This window comes from Salpingoeca rosetta (genome assembly GCF_000188695.1).
Source record: "Salpingoeca rosetta unplaced genomic scaffold supercont1.17, whole genome shotgun sequence".
In the NCBI taxonomy this organism is placed as follows: domain Eukaryota; class Choanoflagellata; order Craspedida; family Salpingoecidae; genus Salpingoeca; species Salpingoeca rosetta.
This window is the reverse complement of record NW_004754917.1, coordinates 28591-44581: the sequence shown is the minus strand read 5'-3', so window position 1 is coordinate 44581 and position 15991 is coordinate 28591. Positions and strand designations below refer to the sequence as shown.

At 54.7% G+C, this 15991-nt stretch overlaps 3 protein-coding genes across 3 annotated transcripts in view; 1 reads left to right on the top strand and 2 right to left on the bottom strand.

Moving 5' to 3' along the window:
* PTSG_06706 (CMGC/CDKL protein kinase) overlaps window positions 1–4025 on the bottom strand; it is a 4990-nt gene extending 965 nt beyond the window's left edge. Inside the window, exons 1-12 of the mRNA XM_004992045.1 lie at window positions 3702–4025; window positions 3415–3510; window positions 3027–3148; window positions 2776–2848; window positions 2304–2394; window positions 2079–2118; window positions 1834–1904; window positions 1458–1547; window positions 1029–1174; window positions 705–781; window positions 475–547; window positions 98–248 (exon numbers count right to left, since the gene is read on the bottom strand). Coding sequence (XP_004992102.1) covers window positions 98–248; window positions 475–547; window positions 705–781; window positions 1029–1174; window positions 1458–1547; window positions 1834–1904; window positions 2079–2118; window positions 2304–2394; window positions 2776–2848; window positions 3027–3148; window positions 3415–3510; window positions 3702–3773 — 1102 coding nt within the window. The 5' untranslated portion in view covers window positions 3774–4025. The remainder of the gene's footprint in view (window positions 1–97; window positions 249–474; window positions 548–704; window positions 782–1028; window positions 1175–1457; window positions 1548–1833; window positions 1905–2078; window positions 2119–2303; window positions 2395–2775; window positions 2849–3026; window positions 3149–3414; window positions 3511–3701) is intronic.
* Window positions 4026–4054: 29 nt separating this feature from the next.
* On the top strand, window positions 4055–10136 carry PTSG_06705 (haspin protein kinase; the record flags this gene model as incomplete). Its single annotated transcript, XM_004992044.1, has 9 exons — window positions 4055–4325; window positions 4590–4781; window positions 5029–5712; window positions 6028–7467; window positions 7704–7831; window positions 8044–8108; window positions 9119–9533; window positions 9804–9878; window positions 9990–10136. The coding sequence occupies exons 1-9, from the start codon at window positions 4091–4093 to the stop codon at window positions 10134–10136; spliced, it is 3381 nt and encodes a 1126-aa protein (XP_004992101.1). The 5' UTR covers window positions 4055–4090.
* Window positions 10137–11013: 877 nt separating this feature from the next.
* PTSG_06704 (serine/threonine protein kinase) lies at window positions 11014–15874 on the bottom strand (the record flags this gene model as incomplete). The annotated part of the gene is made up of 10 exons (XM_004992043.1): window positions 15666–15874; window positions 15288–15362; window positions 14554–14922; window positions 14150–14334; window positions 13327–13954; window positions 12658–12970; window positions 12171–12346; window positions 11782–11893; window positions 11459–11574; window positions 11014–11316 (listed from the first exon to the last, which is right to left on the bottom strand). Exons 3-10 carry the CDS (start codon window positions 14890–14892, stop codon window positions 11014–11016), a joined length of 2172 nt encoding a protein of 723 aa, XP_004992100.1. The 5' UTR covers window positions 14893–14922; window positions 15288–15362; window positions 15666–15874.
* Window positions 15875–15991: the final 117 nt, after the last annotated feature.

The window sequence follows — 15991 nt, the reverse complement described above, 5'->3', positions numbered from 1 at the left end:
GATGTTGGCATTGCTTCTCTGTTGCGGGCTTCACGCCCCAACCCCTCTTCTTCATAGCTGCCACGAAAGACAAAACAATTAAGACGGCGGAACGTACTGTCTGTTCCCTTGATGGATGCCTGGGACATGGTGTGGGCGAGCGCCTCGATGTTCAGCGTGCCGTGGGATTGCAGCTGTTGTGGTGGTGGCTTGTGTGCACCAGCGAGTGTGGGCAGGTGTCGCGTCTTCTTCGCGTTCTCGTTGTTCTTCTGCACACACACACACACACACACACACACACACACACACACACACACACACACAAGACGCACACATACACATACACACACACACGCACGCACGCATAGTTCGAGTGTCAGTTGAAGTGTCACGGGAGATAAACCAAGCGGTCAAAGCCCAAAGGGATGAGCGTGTACAACGTACGCCCCCGCATGACACCACAGCCACACCACGGCCCCCAAAGAGCCGACTCACCCTCTTCCGTCTGCGCGTGGCTGGCGGTGAAATGCGTGCAAGCAGCGCCCTCCACTCGGGCTCATACGTGTCTCTGTTGTCGCAATGGAGGTGTTGGGTCGGGCGTGTGAGTGCATGGCGAGCGACAAGACAAACGAATGCATGGCGCGATGGGTGTGGGGTCGAGGGTGTGTGTGCATGGGCCAAATGTATCGAGCTCACTCACACACATACATCGACAAAACACCCACCTGAAGTCGTCAAAGTATTTGTGCGCGAGGGCCTCCGTGCACGATGCACGGTCTGCAGGCTCGCAGTCGAGGCAGAACTGGCGATGGTGGTGGATATGGACGTGAGTTGAAAGCAAAGGTGCGCGGATGTCGAAGAGGTGAATGGCACCAGCACAGATCAAGGAAGACAGCCGCACGCACAACGAGACACACGCTCGCTCGCACGCACGCACGCACGCATGCATGACGAGACACACACTCACAACATTCACACATACGCACGCACGCACGCGCGCGCACGCACGCGCAGAACCCTTCTCCCCCTTGTCCCCCCGTGCCTCCAACCTTCATGAAGCGAATGACGGGGGCCTTGAAGTGGCGGAAGCGGTGCTCAAGGGGCCGAATCTTGTCTGGATGCACTTCAGGCAGCTTCAGGCCCTTGAAATACTCGTTCTTGCTGAACACTTGCACGTGGCGCGGAGACAGTTTACCTGCAGGCACGACCAAACCCAAAGCCAAACGGAACGACGAGAGAAGCGGTGTCGGTGCGGTCAGTCACGTGTGGCCAACGCGCATGAGTGTGGAGGCGCGACAAAGGGAAAATAAATCTCACATGGGGAAGTGTGGAGGTGCGTGCATGTGAAACGATTCGTGCAAGCGGAACAGAAGTGGCAGCGAACAGAGACAAAGAGAGGCGGATAAAGGGCAACTTATGGTGGCGTCGGCACACCGTCATAAACCACCGTGTCATCATGCCACCACTCTAAAACGAACCGAAGGTCTGGATGATGTGATAGAGCTGGTCGATATCGCTCTTGCCCGGCCAGAGGGGATTCCCAGTCAACATCTCCGCAAACACGCAGCCTGACATTGGAGGAGGGGGGAGGGGGAACAAAGTTGAGGGAATGGGGAGGGGGTGAGAGGAGAGAGAGGAGAGAGGAAGACAGGAGGTGCATGTACATTGAAACACAGAATACGCACGCACACACACGCGCACGCACATACACATTGCACACATTGCACGCGCACACACACACACACACGCACATGCGGCATGCACATATGTGCATACAGTGTGTGTGTGTGTGTGTGTGTCTGTGTGTGTGTGTGTGTCTGTGTGTATGTGTGTGCGTGTGTGTAAGCAACATACCGAGCGCCCACACGTCGACTTTTGATCCATATTGGGTGTCGCCGACAAGCAGTTCGGGTGCACGGTACCACCTGCGAGGGCGATAGTCGTGGCGAAAAAGAAACAAGAGGAGGGGGAAGGGGCAAAAGACGGAGCAAAGGGACAGAGGTGTGAGGCTGGTGTGGAGTGCAGTGTGCGATGGCAACAAGCAGATGGGTACGGCCGCAACTTGCGAGCGACGACAGGTGGAGGAGGGGTGGACATACCGTGTTGCCACGTATTCTGTGTAGATGGCACCTGGTCCGCCTATTCCGAGTGTCGTCCAAGCAAGATGGTGAGCAGGACAAGATGAGCTGCAGGTGCGGATGCCTTCCACACATTGACACAGGCACACGCACCCATGAAAGTACACAGGCACACGCACGCATGAACCACAATACTGCACAAGCGCACACACGTGTATATATGCATGCAGGCACGCGGATGTGTACCGAGTGTGCGAGCGAATCCAAAGTCGCAGAGCTTGACAATGCCTTCCTTGGAGATGAGGATGTTCTCCGGCTTTACGTCGCGGTGCACAATCTGAGGTGGGAACCATGACATGACATACGCGGGGTTGGGGGGGGGGTTGAAGATGAGGTGTAAGTTGACTGTTGTGATGGTCGAACACAGCACGTACAAGACACAACGAAAAACGAGAAAGAGGTAGAGGGCAGGGGGGTTGCCGGCAGGGAGGTTGCGGGCAGGTAGGCGGGGAGACAAACACAGAGAGAGGGGAAGGAGGGAGGGAGAGAGAGAGAGAGAAGCACACACGCTCGCACACACGCACACGCACACGCACACACACACAACCACAACCACAACCACAACCACAACCACAACCACAACCACAACCACAACCACAACCACAACCACCACAACATACACACACAAACACAGAAGCATGTGGGCAAAGAGACGGACGTTGTTTGCATGGCAGTATTCGAGCGCCTTGAGGGTTTGAAACGTGATGCGCTTGACATGCACCTCGTCCAGCCTGAATACGTGAAACCATCGCATGCACACGCGCTTGAGCATGAGCACGACCGATCTCGCGTGGATGCTCACACATGTTGCGGCTTCGAGACAAACACGCAAACACACGCACGCACGCACGCACACAAAAGCGAACACGCAAACACACACACACACACACACGCACGCACACGACTTACCCGCGTGGATTTGCATCGAGCTCGTCGAGGAGTGTGTGGTCAATGTACTCAAAGACAAGGTGCAACTTGCGTTTCCTTCGGAACACCTCTTGCAAGTGAACCAAGTTACCATGCTTCAACGACTGCAACAAGAAGGACGTGTGTGTTCCACATTGTCAGATGCCTCAAAGCAACCCGCGCACTAAATTTCACAAGAACACACATGCGCACGCGCACGCACACGCACACGCACACGCACACGCACACACGCACGCACACGCACACGCACACGCACACGCACACACGCACACACACTCACACGCACGCTTGCAAAGGTACTTTCAATTGCACAAAGCGTCCTCGCCACAACACCCACAACAAATGCGATGACAGCCCCATGTTGTTGAACCTTGAGCATGCGCACTTCACGCAAGGCGATCTTGCGAATCTGAGGGTCATCTTCCGTCTCCAGAAACTTCTTGATGGCCACAATCTTGCCCGTATCCTGAACCCAGCACACAAAACCGAGCCAAGCAGGCAATCGTGAGTCAGAATCCATGCACCTCATGCAGACAGTTGACACCATCAGCCACACACAAGCACACACAAGCACACACACACATGCAAACACAATACACAAGCACACACAAGTATGCAAACAAGCAAACACAAGCAAACACAACACAGACATGCTACCTTGTGCCGGCACTTGATGACGGCGCCATACGAGCCCTCGCCAATCTTGCTCAGCTTCTCATACTTCTCCATGTTCTTCTCGCGAGGACACCTGCACACCTACGCTAATCACCAAGACCCGTACACACGCCTGGGTGTCGCCAGTCACGTCACACAGCCAAGGGATCGTCGTGTGTGTGTGGTGGGAGGCAAGTGCTGGCTTCTTGCTTGCTTGCTTGGCTCTCTGACGGCTCAGCTCCGGTTGGTCGGTTGGCAGCGCATTCAACCCAAACAAATCGTGCCGCAGAAAGATGCATGAAGATTTTGGTGAAAGGCAGTCGGTTGCTGGGGCTGTCACAATTGACAGCTGGTCAGCAATCCGCCAAATTCAAATATCACAACAACACACGATGGAGGACAGAGTAGCGAGCACGACGGCGACGACGGCCACGACATCGACGAGGCAGCCTCGCTTTGACGCAGCGCTGCTGGGCAGACGCCAGCGTCGACGACAGCACAACAACAAAGATGGCACCGCGAAGAATGCAGCAACTGACATTTGCAGCGGCAGCAGCAGCAAGGACAAGGCGCCCCGACGAGTGCCTCTCGGAACTGTCAACACCAACGTCTCCGGACCAAGCCGAGGTGTGTGTGTGTGTGTGTGATTGTGTGTGTGTGATTGTGTGTGTGTGATTGTGTGTGTGTGTGTTTGTGTGTGTGTGTGTGTGTGTGTGTGTGTGTGTGTGTGTGTGTGTGTGTCCGTGTGTGTGCGTCCATCTGTGTCCGTCTGTGTGTGTGTGTGAGTTCGTCACGTAGTTGTGCACTCGCATGCTTGGGTTGTGCTGCGTCAAAGTAAGCACAAGCTGCAGCCTCACTGCTCAATCTGCTTTGTCGTTGCGCTGTTAACAGAGTTGGCACCGTGGAAGGCTGCAGCACGCGCAAGGAAAGAACGTGGTGGGCCGCAAAAGCAACCCACAGAACAGCACCGTGATGTTGAGGGACAGCAACCACAGAACAGGCCACTGCGATCCCTCAGGACATGCGCGGGGACAACCAAGCGGCGATCTCAGGAAAAGAACACCAACGCCTCAATCGAGCCAGGTCTGAGGCTGGCATTGGTGTGTGTGTGTGTGTGTGTGTGTGTGTGTGTGTGTGTGTGTGTGTGTGTGTGTGTGTGTGTGTGTGTGCCGTGAGCACTGCCTCAAACCGAGCGTTGATTGTTGATTCTGCCCTTATCCAGTCATCGCAAAAAATGCCTGCGCGCACGTATGAGCACTCAAACCTCACACAAAAACCTGCATGCAAACACAACCCCCACAACACACTTGTTACTGTGCTTGCTTGTCAGGCAAAGTGTCCGCAGCACTTCGTGCCATTGCCCGCTCAATGCGAACAAGCGGCGGTGGCAGCAGACGGGAGAGCGAAGAGTCCACAGGCACTGAAACATCCACAGCACCGACATTAACAGAGCCGTCGCCTTGCTCCCACAAGCGCTCTCAGCCAAAAAACACAGATAGCAGTGGCACCACCACCACCACCACCACCACCAACAGCAGCACTCGCAAACCACTTCATGTGAGTGATCGAAAGAGGTTTGCTGACCCAGGTGCAGTGGACTTGAAGGCATCAGACCAGCACCACCGCACCACCCCTGCACGTGACACCACCACCTCCACCAGCAACAGCAACAGCAGCAACAACCACGAACACCGCAAGCACCCGTCACTGCAGCTGTGCGGACAGGCCCAGCATCAGCGCCGCTCAAAACCAAAACGCGTTGCTTTCAACCGCACTGCATCTGCAATGACGGGAGCAGAGGCCGCTGACTTGGTGGCCATGTTCGATGCTTCGCTCAAGACACCCTCTCCGCAGCCGCAGCCACCCCGACACAAAGGGGAGGACCAGCAGCGAAACGAACACAGTCCTTCCATGCAGCAGCAGCAGCAGCATCGACAGCAGCAGCAGCAGCAGCAGCATCGACAGCAGCAGCAACAGAAGGAGCGCTGTGTAGAGGAGCAAGTGTATCGCACTGGTGCGCATGCGCATCAGCAGAGGCGACAGCGACCGATGGCGTTCTCCCGTCACTCGCGCGTGCACTCGCGAGAGACTGGCAAAGGTGCGCGCACCGCTCCAAGCGGAGCAGCAGAAGCCAAACAAACAGGCAGCAAACATGTGCCCAATACGGCACGACACAGCCACAACCACAGCCACAACCACAGCGATTGCCACATGGCCCAGCGCACATCAAGTCACTGCCATCGCACTCACGATCTCACGGCCAAGCGAAACCAGCAGCACCGCCACAGGCGCAGTCACCATCACACTGCTGCTTCGGGTCACACAACAGCAGCCAAGCTGCAACAGCAACAAGAACGGCGGCGGCCTGAGATTGGACTGCTGCGACGTTTGGGCATGCTGGACTCACCCGAGGTGTCATTGCTTGACGGTGAGGCGGTGACGACGACAACGACGACAACGAGAACAGCAGCAGCAACAACAGCAGCAGCAGCAGCAGCAGCAGCAACTGTGCCAGTGGCTGCCACGATGAGCAAGAAGGTTAATGAGGGGCATGGCAAATTAAGCGAACGAACGGATGCGCGCACATGCGCGGGCAGCGAAGAACAGCACGACTGTAGTGTTGACCGCAAAAGGGGCGATGGCAGCAACGGCATGACAGAAGCCCGTGCTCACGTGGAAGACACAGTGACGGAGACGACGGAGACGGGCAGCATGGAAGAAACTGCTGATGCACACGCACATTCTTCAATTGCGCAAGGCGATGCAGACCTGGAAGCTCCAACCTCTGAAATGAGTGCACTTGTGCTTAGCAGCACCGAGACGGAAGAGCAAATGGAGGAAGTGGTGGAGGAAAGTGAAGACGTGACTGTCGAGGAAGAAACGGAAGTTGAGAAGGAGACGGACAGGGATGGGGACAAGGAGGAGGAATGGGAACTTCTCAGTCAAGAAGAAGAGGAGGAAGAGACAGACACGGCGGAGGACAGCGGTGAAGGGATTGCTGATGCACAAGAAGACAGCGTGGAGATGCAAGCAAGCGTTGACGTATCCATGACAGAGAGCGATGTACCGCTTGACGCTTCTGCAGAACTTTTCGCTGACAGCAATGATGAAGAGTGCATTGCCACCAACAGCGACGCCAGTGTCATTAGCACCTACAGCAGCAACAGCAGCGCCAGCCACGATTGTACTGAGGCGGCGTCCGAGAAGAAACACAGCGAGCAGGAGAATGACGAAGACTGCAAGATGGAGGCCAGTGATGTTGAGGACGCAAGCGAGCAGCAAAACCATGAACAAGATCGCACAAGCGTCGCGGTATCCGATATTCTTGAGTTGTGCCACCAGCCGACCCCATGCACATTCGTGGATGCATTCGGTGGTGACGATGCCTTGGCCGCGTGCATCAAGGTGGGCGAAGGCTCCTATGGAGAGGTGTTCGCGCTCACGCCCGCAACATTGGCGGCAGCGAGCGAGAAGTGCCAGCACGAGTGGCACGATGCTGCATCTCATGGTGTCGCATTCAAGCTGATGCCCGTGGATGGGGAGACCGAGATCAACGGAGGGCTGCCGAAGCGCACACATGAGATGGTGTCTGAGATTGCATGCACGCTCCTCCTGTCAGCTGTGAGCGAAGGGCTGACGACACGGGAGAATCCAGAGGAAGTTGCCTTGCAGATCCCGACGTTTATTCGCACGCACAAGCTGAGTCTATGCCAAGGACAAATGCCAGCACCGCTCCTTGACCAGTGGGATTGCTTCCTTGCCAATGACAGTACGTTTGTGTCTTGGGGCGTGGGGAACATAGTGTGTATGTGTGTGTGTGCATTTGTGTGCATGTGTGTGCATTTGTGTGCATGTGTGTGCATTTGTGTGCATGTGTACGTGTATGTGCGTTTGTGTGTATGGGTGTATGTGCGTATGTGCGTGCATGAGTTGTGGTTGCAGCGGACATATGCTGATATGCCAACGTCGTGCACTTGTCCATGCAATCACTCATCGTTCCCGCAGAAAACGGCGAATGTGAGAACGAGCGTCCCGATGTGTTCCCCGCGGAGCAGTTACATCTCTGCTTTGCTTTTGAAAATGGCGGCAAGAGCCTGGAACACTTCAAGTTCACGTCTCTGCACCAAGCACAGGTGTGACGCTCCGCGAACTCGCGTGGAGCTACACTTACGCTATGGCAATGCACGCGTAATTTGTGTGTGTACGTGTGTGTGCGTATGGGTATGTGTGTGTGCATGAGAGAGAGAGAGTGTGTGTGTGTGTGTGTGTCAGCAAGTTGTTGAGCTGCTTCCAAATCTCACATGGATTTGACATTGTGCCTAATGAATTTGCCTCCAAACCACAGTTTGTCCTGCTGCAAGTCCTGGTCAGCGTGGGCCTGACGGAGCGTGCGCTTCAGTTTGAGCACCGGTGTGTGTGTGTGTGTGTGTGTGTGTGTGTGTGTGTGTGTGTGTGTGTGTGTGTGTGTGTGTGTGTGTGTGTGTGTGTGTGTGTGTGTGTCGTGTCGTGTCGTGTCGTGTCGTGTCGTGTCGTGTCGTGTGTGTGTGTGTGTGTGTGTGTGTGTGTGTGTGTGTGTGTGTGTGTGTGTGTGTGTGTGTGTGTGTGTGTGTGTGTGTGTGTGTGTGTGTGAACACGGCGGTGCATGGCTGTTTTTCGAGCGTTGGTTGTGTCAGAAGATGTAAAGTCACAGCGATGGATCTTTAATATGCACGTGCATTCCTCACTCTGTATGTGTGTGTGTGCCTGATGAAGGGGAGCTTGGGCCGAGGTGGCACAGGGCCGGCATGGGAGAGAACAAGGCCAACTCCATTCGTGACTTTCTCGTGCGTACTTTTGGTGGCGCTCACATCCCCTCCTGCACCTCCCATGCGCGAACTCGTGTGGGGGGAGCTACACTTACGCTATGGCAATGCACGCGTAATTTGTGTGTGTACGTGTGTGTGCGTATGGGTATGTGTGTGTGCATGAGAGAGAGAGAGTGTGTGTGTGTGTGTGTGTCAGCAAGTTGTTGAGCTGCTTCCAAATCTCACATGGATTTGACATTGTGCCTAATGAATTTTGCCTCCAAACCACAGTTTGTCCTGCTGCAAGTCCTGGTCAGCGTGGGCCTGACGGAGCGTGCGCTTCAGTTTGAGCACCGGTGTGTGTGTGTGTGTGTGTGTGTGTGTGTGTGTGTGTGTGTGTGTGTGTGTGTGTGTGTGTGTGTGTGTGTGTGTGTGTGTGTGTGTGTCGTGTCGTGTCGTGTCGTGTCGTGTCGTGTCGTGTCGTGTCGTGTCGTGTCGTGTGTGTATGTGTGTGTGTCGTTTTGTATGCACTTGCAGTGGCAGTGGGGTATTGGGCGACAGCACTGTCGTGCAATCTTTCACCATCGCGTGCTCACATGCACCTCTATTCACCACAATACGCATGACCATTGCCAGAGACTTGCATGTTGGCAATGTGCTTGTTCGGCAAACGAAGACAAAGCACGTGTGCATGATGTATGCGTCGCAAGAAGTGCTTGTGCCGACTGGCGGGTTTGAGGCGAGAATCATCGACTTTACGCTCTCTCGTATTGACCGATCGCGGCTGGATCTTCACAGGCGCCAGCTCCTTCCACCGCCATCGTTCGATGCCGATGTACACCACCGCCACCATGCTGACTCACATGGCAGCAACACCACAGCCAGCGCAAGCAACGACACACGCGACAATGACGACAACAACCACAGCAGCAGGGAGGGTATTGCCTTCTTTGACCTTGCTGATGATCCTGACATCTTCTGTGGCGAAGGCGACATCCAATTCGATGTGTACCGTGACATGCGCGAGCTTGTCACCACCGGCTGGCACGAGGTGCGTGTGCATGTGTGTATGTGTGTGTGTACGTGTGTGTGCATGTGTGTATATATGTGTGTGTACGTGTGTGTGTGTGTGTATTCCTGTGTATGTGTGTGTGTGTGTGTACGTGTGTGTTTTGGGTTAGGTTGGGTTGTGTTTTGAAGTGAATGAGCAGTCGTGCACATGGCAATGTGCACCTCTGTATTCTTGCTTGTTTGTACCGAATGACGGCCCGCACATCGCAACGCTCATGCTTTTTTTTTGTCTTGTTCTGCACCGCCACAGTTTCTGCCACGGACCAATGTCTTGTGGATCGAGTATCTCACGAAACATATCCTCAACAAGAAGTACACATCCACGGTGAGCAACAATGTGTGTGTATGTATGTAGACGCGTGCATGTTGATGTGAACCACCGTCGCCTCTGTCAAATTGACACGATGGCTGTGCACGTATGGGTGTTCAACTGCAGGCCAAACGTGAGGCAAAAGTGCGCAAGAGTTTGGACGGTTTCTTGTCGCGGATCTGCGGATATGCGTCTTGCTTCGAAGCCATCTGCAACGACGCGTTCGTGAAACAGCACGTGGACCTGTCCTCCATATTTCAGAAAGAACAGTGACATTGTGTAAGTAGATGTGCGTTCATCGCTGTACTTGACCCAAGATCACGTTTGCTCATGTTCTTCTCAAACAACAGAGAGAGTGTGTGTGTGTGAGCGTGTGTGTGTGTGTGTGTGTGTGTGTGTGTGTGTGTGTGTGTGTGTGTGTGTGTGTGTGAGTGAGAGTGAGAGAGAGTGTGTGTGAGTGAGAGTGAGAGTGTGTGCGCGCGCTGCGAGTGATTTTGTGTGCGTACGGCTGCGTACGAGTGTTGTTGCAAGTGTATGATTGTGTGCGTGCCGGTTTGGCGCTTGTTCATGTCGTTGCACGCCACCGGCGACAGCTCTACATTAGACCATTCAACAATTGAATTCAGCCACGAGACAGTCTGCTCATGACATCCACTCCAAGCACGTATCATGTTGTTGTGTATTACTTTGCTCGATGGGCTTGCGTGACAAACTGTGCACACGCACAAGCAGAACGAAGACGAGTGACAATAAATAGCCAGATCGAGTACGTGCGCGAGCTGCACGTGTGTCTGTGTCAATGAGCGGAGAGAGAAAGCACTGCAGGAATTAATGTAAAAGTAGTGAGACACGGGAAACCATGCTGTGGTGCTTCCCATGTGGAATGCACTCGCATGCACAAAGCAACTGAGACTGTGCGAGGGAAACAAAACCGATACCACACATACACACATACACATACACAACCGCGTACAGAGAGCCACATACAGAAACAAAAGGAGCCACGCACACGCACACACGCACACGCGCGCACACGCACGCACACGCATGCGCAAACGTACAGGGAGACATACACAGAAACACGGAATCCTCACACACACACACATATTAACAAGCAAAAAGGATGGTTAGAAGAGGAAGGAGGAGTCAGTTACACGTATGTGACGGCATGAATGCTGCGCCAGTGCCGGCACACGTTTGCCCAGTCGTCTTTGATCATGGCGCGGATGTCCTCGTGGGCGGGCCGTTTGCTTGCGTCGAGCACGAGCAGCGTCGCGAAGAAGCGGATGAGGGTGGCGTCGAATGTGGCCCAGGGGCGATGCACGTGTGTGCATTCAATGATTGCGTCACGGAACCGGTCGTTGTCGGGGTGCGCAAAGGTCCACGGCTTCTCGTGTGTCAGCACAAAGAAGCACAACACCCCAAATGCCCACAGATCAATGGCAGGCGTAATCTAACAGCATGCAAGGATGTGAAAGGCGGGTGGGTGGTGGGTGAGTGGAGAAGGTTGTGAGATGTGGTGATGCGTGGAGCAAGAATGGGCGGCATGTTGACGGCAGTACGCACCCTGTAGCGTACAAAAGTGTAGTTCTCACCGTGTACGGCTGTCTGAGGTCTGGGTGCGTGTAAAACACCTCCACGAGCTCGGGACTCAGGTACTCTGGCGTTCCATTCACAATCGTTTGCACATGCCCAACACGCCGGCACGTCCCTGTGTGTGTGTGTGTGTGTGTGTGTGTGTGTGTGTGTGTGTGTGTGTGTGTGTGTGTGCATGTGTGTGTGTGTGTATCTATGAGAGAAATGACAGCTTTCACCGCAAGCGCTGCAATGATTGTGTTGAGCCTGCATGCATTCCACTCCACAAATGCAATGAATGCGCCATGTCAGTCCTTCAAGACAAGCAAACGCGAGGACGCACCGAGGTCGCAGATCTTGGCCTTGTGGGTCGGGGTGAGGACAATGTTCTCGCACTTGATGTCGCAGTGCACGAGCTGCTTGTTCCGATGCAGAAACTCCAGCCCAGACAACACCTGCGCATGGTGGAATCAATGGCGATTGGGGGGGGCGAGTTGGGTGCGTGAGCACAGAGAGATAGAACAAGGCGGAGGGGGTTTCTGCTGAGAAGCAAAACCAGGCTTGGTAAACATGCACCTGCACACACACACACATACACACAATCCACATGCAAAGGTACATGCACAAACACATGTACACACACTCTCTCACGAGCACTCGCGTGCGCAAGTGCTCAACATCCACAACTCGCAAACCCCACCCCACCCCCTCTTCCAGTTACTCAAGCATCACGATGACCTGGAGGAGGACTTGGCTGGTGTGACCCGCGTAGCCGCAGTCGAAAGCACCAGAGTGAACGGCGTCGTACAGATCGCCGGCCTCACCGGCCTCAAGCAGCAGGCAGATGCTGTGTCGCGTCTCGAACATCTCAAACGCACGCACAATGTGCGGGTGGTTTAGCTGAAAGCCTGCACACGCGACGTTGTGTCAAGTGGTGATGGTAATGGTGGTTGTCGTGATGATGATGATGATGATAATGATGGTGGTGGTGGTGGTGGTTGTCGTGATGATTGATGGTGGTGGTGGTGGTGGTGGTGGTGGTGAATTCGAAAAGGACGAGCGAGGCGCAAGCAGAAGGAAATGGAGTGTGGGGACACACGTGTTGGCACGTGCAATGCGGTGTGTGTCCAAAGGCACTCGCACACGTAGATGAGTGCATGTTCCCTGTGGAAACACATACACTGCAGGCACTGCGCAACTCTGTGTGCGTGCTTCTTACCGATCAATGCCTCCTCCCTCACGGCGTCCAGAAACGCCTCATCCGCGGTCTTTGGCATAATCTTGAGCGCAAACACCATCGATCCGTCCACACCACCAGCACCGCCACCACCAGCAACAACGCTGCTGTTGTTGATGCATGGCCCGACAGAGGGTGACGACGCTGTTGACATGGACGTGTCGGAGTAGCTCGGGCTGTCTGTGCGGTGAGCGCCGTCACGCGTGCGCACGAGGAAGACATCACCGAATGTGCCGGCGCCAAGCAGCCGCTGCCGCTGTAGACCCCGCTGCCGCAACGCCTCGTCCGTCGTCATCTTAGTTGAAGGAGAGGGTGGATGATGCAATGGTGCATGGTGCATGGTGGATTGAGCGCACATGTGCATGTGTGCATGTGTGCATGTGTTTGTGTCTGCGTGTGTGTCTACGTGTATGTGTGTGTGTGTGTATGTGTATGTGTGTATGTGTATGTGTGTATGTGTGTCTGTGTGTATGTGTATGTGTGTCTGTTTGTATGTGTGTGTGTGTGTGCGTGTGTGTAGTGATGCAGGCGATTGCACCTCAAACGCTTGAGCAGGAAAGTTCACACCCATCCGCTCACATGCACTAACACAATAACAAACGCACGTCATCATACACGCAATCATACACGACGTGCACGAAATCAGCCTACCTTCTTCGTGGTGGCTGGTGAGGGCCGCGGGAGCACGAGCGGGTGTGCGGCGACGGCCGTTCTCCTGCCACCAATCTTAAGGGGTCCCTTCTCGCCCTTCTTCTTGCTCTTGTCGCCCTTGCTCTTCTTGCTTCGCTTCTTCTTCCTCCTCCTGCCTGACTCTGCCACAGTTGCCGCGCTGTCTTCGCTAATCCTAACTGACGTGTCCTCCTCATCAGCGACGCACGGTGTCTCAGCTTCCTGCCCACGGCTTCTCTCATCACGCGCACATCCACTCTGTTTGCACGAACACCTGCGATGCACATCTGGTACCGCCTGCTCACGTACAAGCGGCCCATTGCTCTGTGGCCTTTGTTGTTCACCAACGCCTTGTCCCTCATCAACATCAGCGTCCTGGTCTGGCGCGCCGTCGCACATATACGGGTTTCTAGTCGCGGCGCCATCACCTGACCTTCCATCCGTGACATTCACCGCCACCACCACCTGTGCTCGATTTGCTGTCTCCTCCCTGCTGCTGGTGTGCCGTTGCTGGTGCTCAGGCCGGTGGTCAGGGGTGTGTCTTGCATGTGTCTGCCTGTGGATGTCTTGGTCTTCTGTTGGCGTTTTCTCCGGCGATGCAACCGCTCCCCTGCATGACGCGTGCATGTGCGTGGATGAGGCGATGACAGTGAAGACGCGGCGAACCAGAGTGGTGGGTGGTGTTCAAGGGTGTGTACATGCATGTACAGTCCACACAAGAGATCATCGTGCTCACGTCACAGAAACGGCACGTTCGCTTGCACGCTTGTGCGCAGTCACGTGCGCGTGCTCGACAAGTACGTACCTTCTGCGTGGCGGGCGAAGCACGGTGAGACCATGCATGCCGTGTTGTGTTATCGAGGTGATCACTGTTTTCGGCGCTGTCACGGCAACTGCATGGCATACTTCTTCCTCCTTGTGCACTTGTCTTTCCTTGCGCCCGAGTTGCTCTTGTTGTTGCTCCTGTAGCCAGTGTTGCTGCTGCTGCTGCTGTTGTTGTTGTTGTTGTTGTTGTTGTTGTTGTTGTTGTTGTTGTTGTTGTTGTTGTTGTTGTTGTTGTTGTTGTTGTTGTTGTTGTTGTTGTTGTTGTTGTTGTTGTTGTTGTTGTTGTTGTTGTTGTTGTTGTTGTTGTGTGTTGCGGCGCGTGCGTGACGACGCTGTCAGTCGCCGCGGCTTGCGTGCGAGCGACAGCCTGTGGATTGCCTTGACCGCGTCACGCTCCTCGTCGGGGAAGCGTGCCACTCGGTTGAGGGGTCTGTGGTATCGAGGTTGGTTTCCATGTGACGGTACAAGCTCGCTTTCGATGCTTCTGTCGCTGGGGCTGTCGTCTCCTGTTGGGGTTCTCACTACTCCCGGCTCCTGCTCCTCGTTCTCATCCTCCTCCTCCTGTGTCTCCCCGCCTGCTGCCACGCTGCTGTGCATGGTGCTGTCGGCGACGTGGTGGCAGGGAGGGCGACGACCAGCATTGTCTTGGTCGTTAATCTCGTGATGAGGAAAACATGCTGCTGCACGGGTCTGTCGCGTCGAGTACGTTGCCGTTGCCTCCATCCGCGGAGTGTGCTCGAAGTGGAAGCAGGCCTGAGTCAGCCGAGTGCGGCAGAGAACAGAACGCGCGTTGTGAGTGCAAGATTACGCATGATGAAGACGGGAGAAGGGCACTAGCAGCTCGACGTATTCTGGAGACGAGCACGTTTTGCTTGTGTGTGCACGCACACATAGACACACACACACACAAACACACACACACACAAACATACACAAACACAAACACACAAACACACACAAACACACACACACACACAAACAAACAGGCACACACACCCGCACGACCAAACCTATCGCGTATTGTGCTTGCTGACCAAGCCAAACACGCACACGGCACACAGCACACAGCACATGCTTCTAACATCCTAAAGCATGCATGCGAAGACATGTCGTCGTACCGCCGTGTTTACGTCCAAGTTGCTGATGCCTTGATCGTTGCTTGGCCGCGACCGCGCGTACGGTGCCCCAGCTGCCTTGTGCATATGTCAACGTTTGGCAAGGGTGTGTGATGACGCAGTTGTCGCAAGCAATAAGCAATGGCAAGGTTCAGTCGCCCATCAGTAAAAACGGTTGTGATGTTGTGGCGTGGAGCGACAACAAGGTCGCTGCCGCTGTTGATGTTTGGAGGTCTGAGTTCCTCAACCCCTCCTCTCCCAGTCTCCCCAACTGTATGGTATCCTGCCCTGACGGATGAATGCCGTTGGGTGCCACACCATGCCTTAACAGGAGGAAGGAGGACCAAAACAAGGCAGGAAGCGAGACTTTTATGTACTTACTGACTTGTTCGGGAGGGGTACTCGCTCTTTGTGTCTGCTTCTGCTTGTGTGCTTGCTGCTTCAGGTTTCTTGAGACAACAACTTCAAAACGTCACACAGCTTGCTTGCCAAAGGGTGTCTTCTGTCTATGTGTCTGTGTTGTGTGTTGTGTTGTTTTGTTCTTGTATGCGAGTTGGTGCGTCTGTAGCTGTGCGTGAACCAAACAAACCTCAAAAACTGTGCTGTTGTGGCTGTGCGCGCGCGCGCAAGAAGGGGAAGAGAGTCAGGCCACCGAGGAAACCGCGACACGGCGACACACGGAAATGTGGGCATTAGTTAAAATCCCA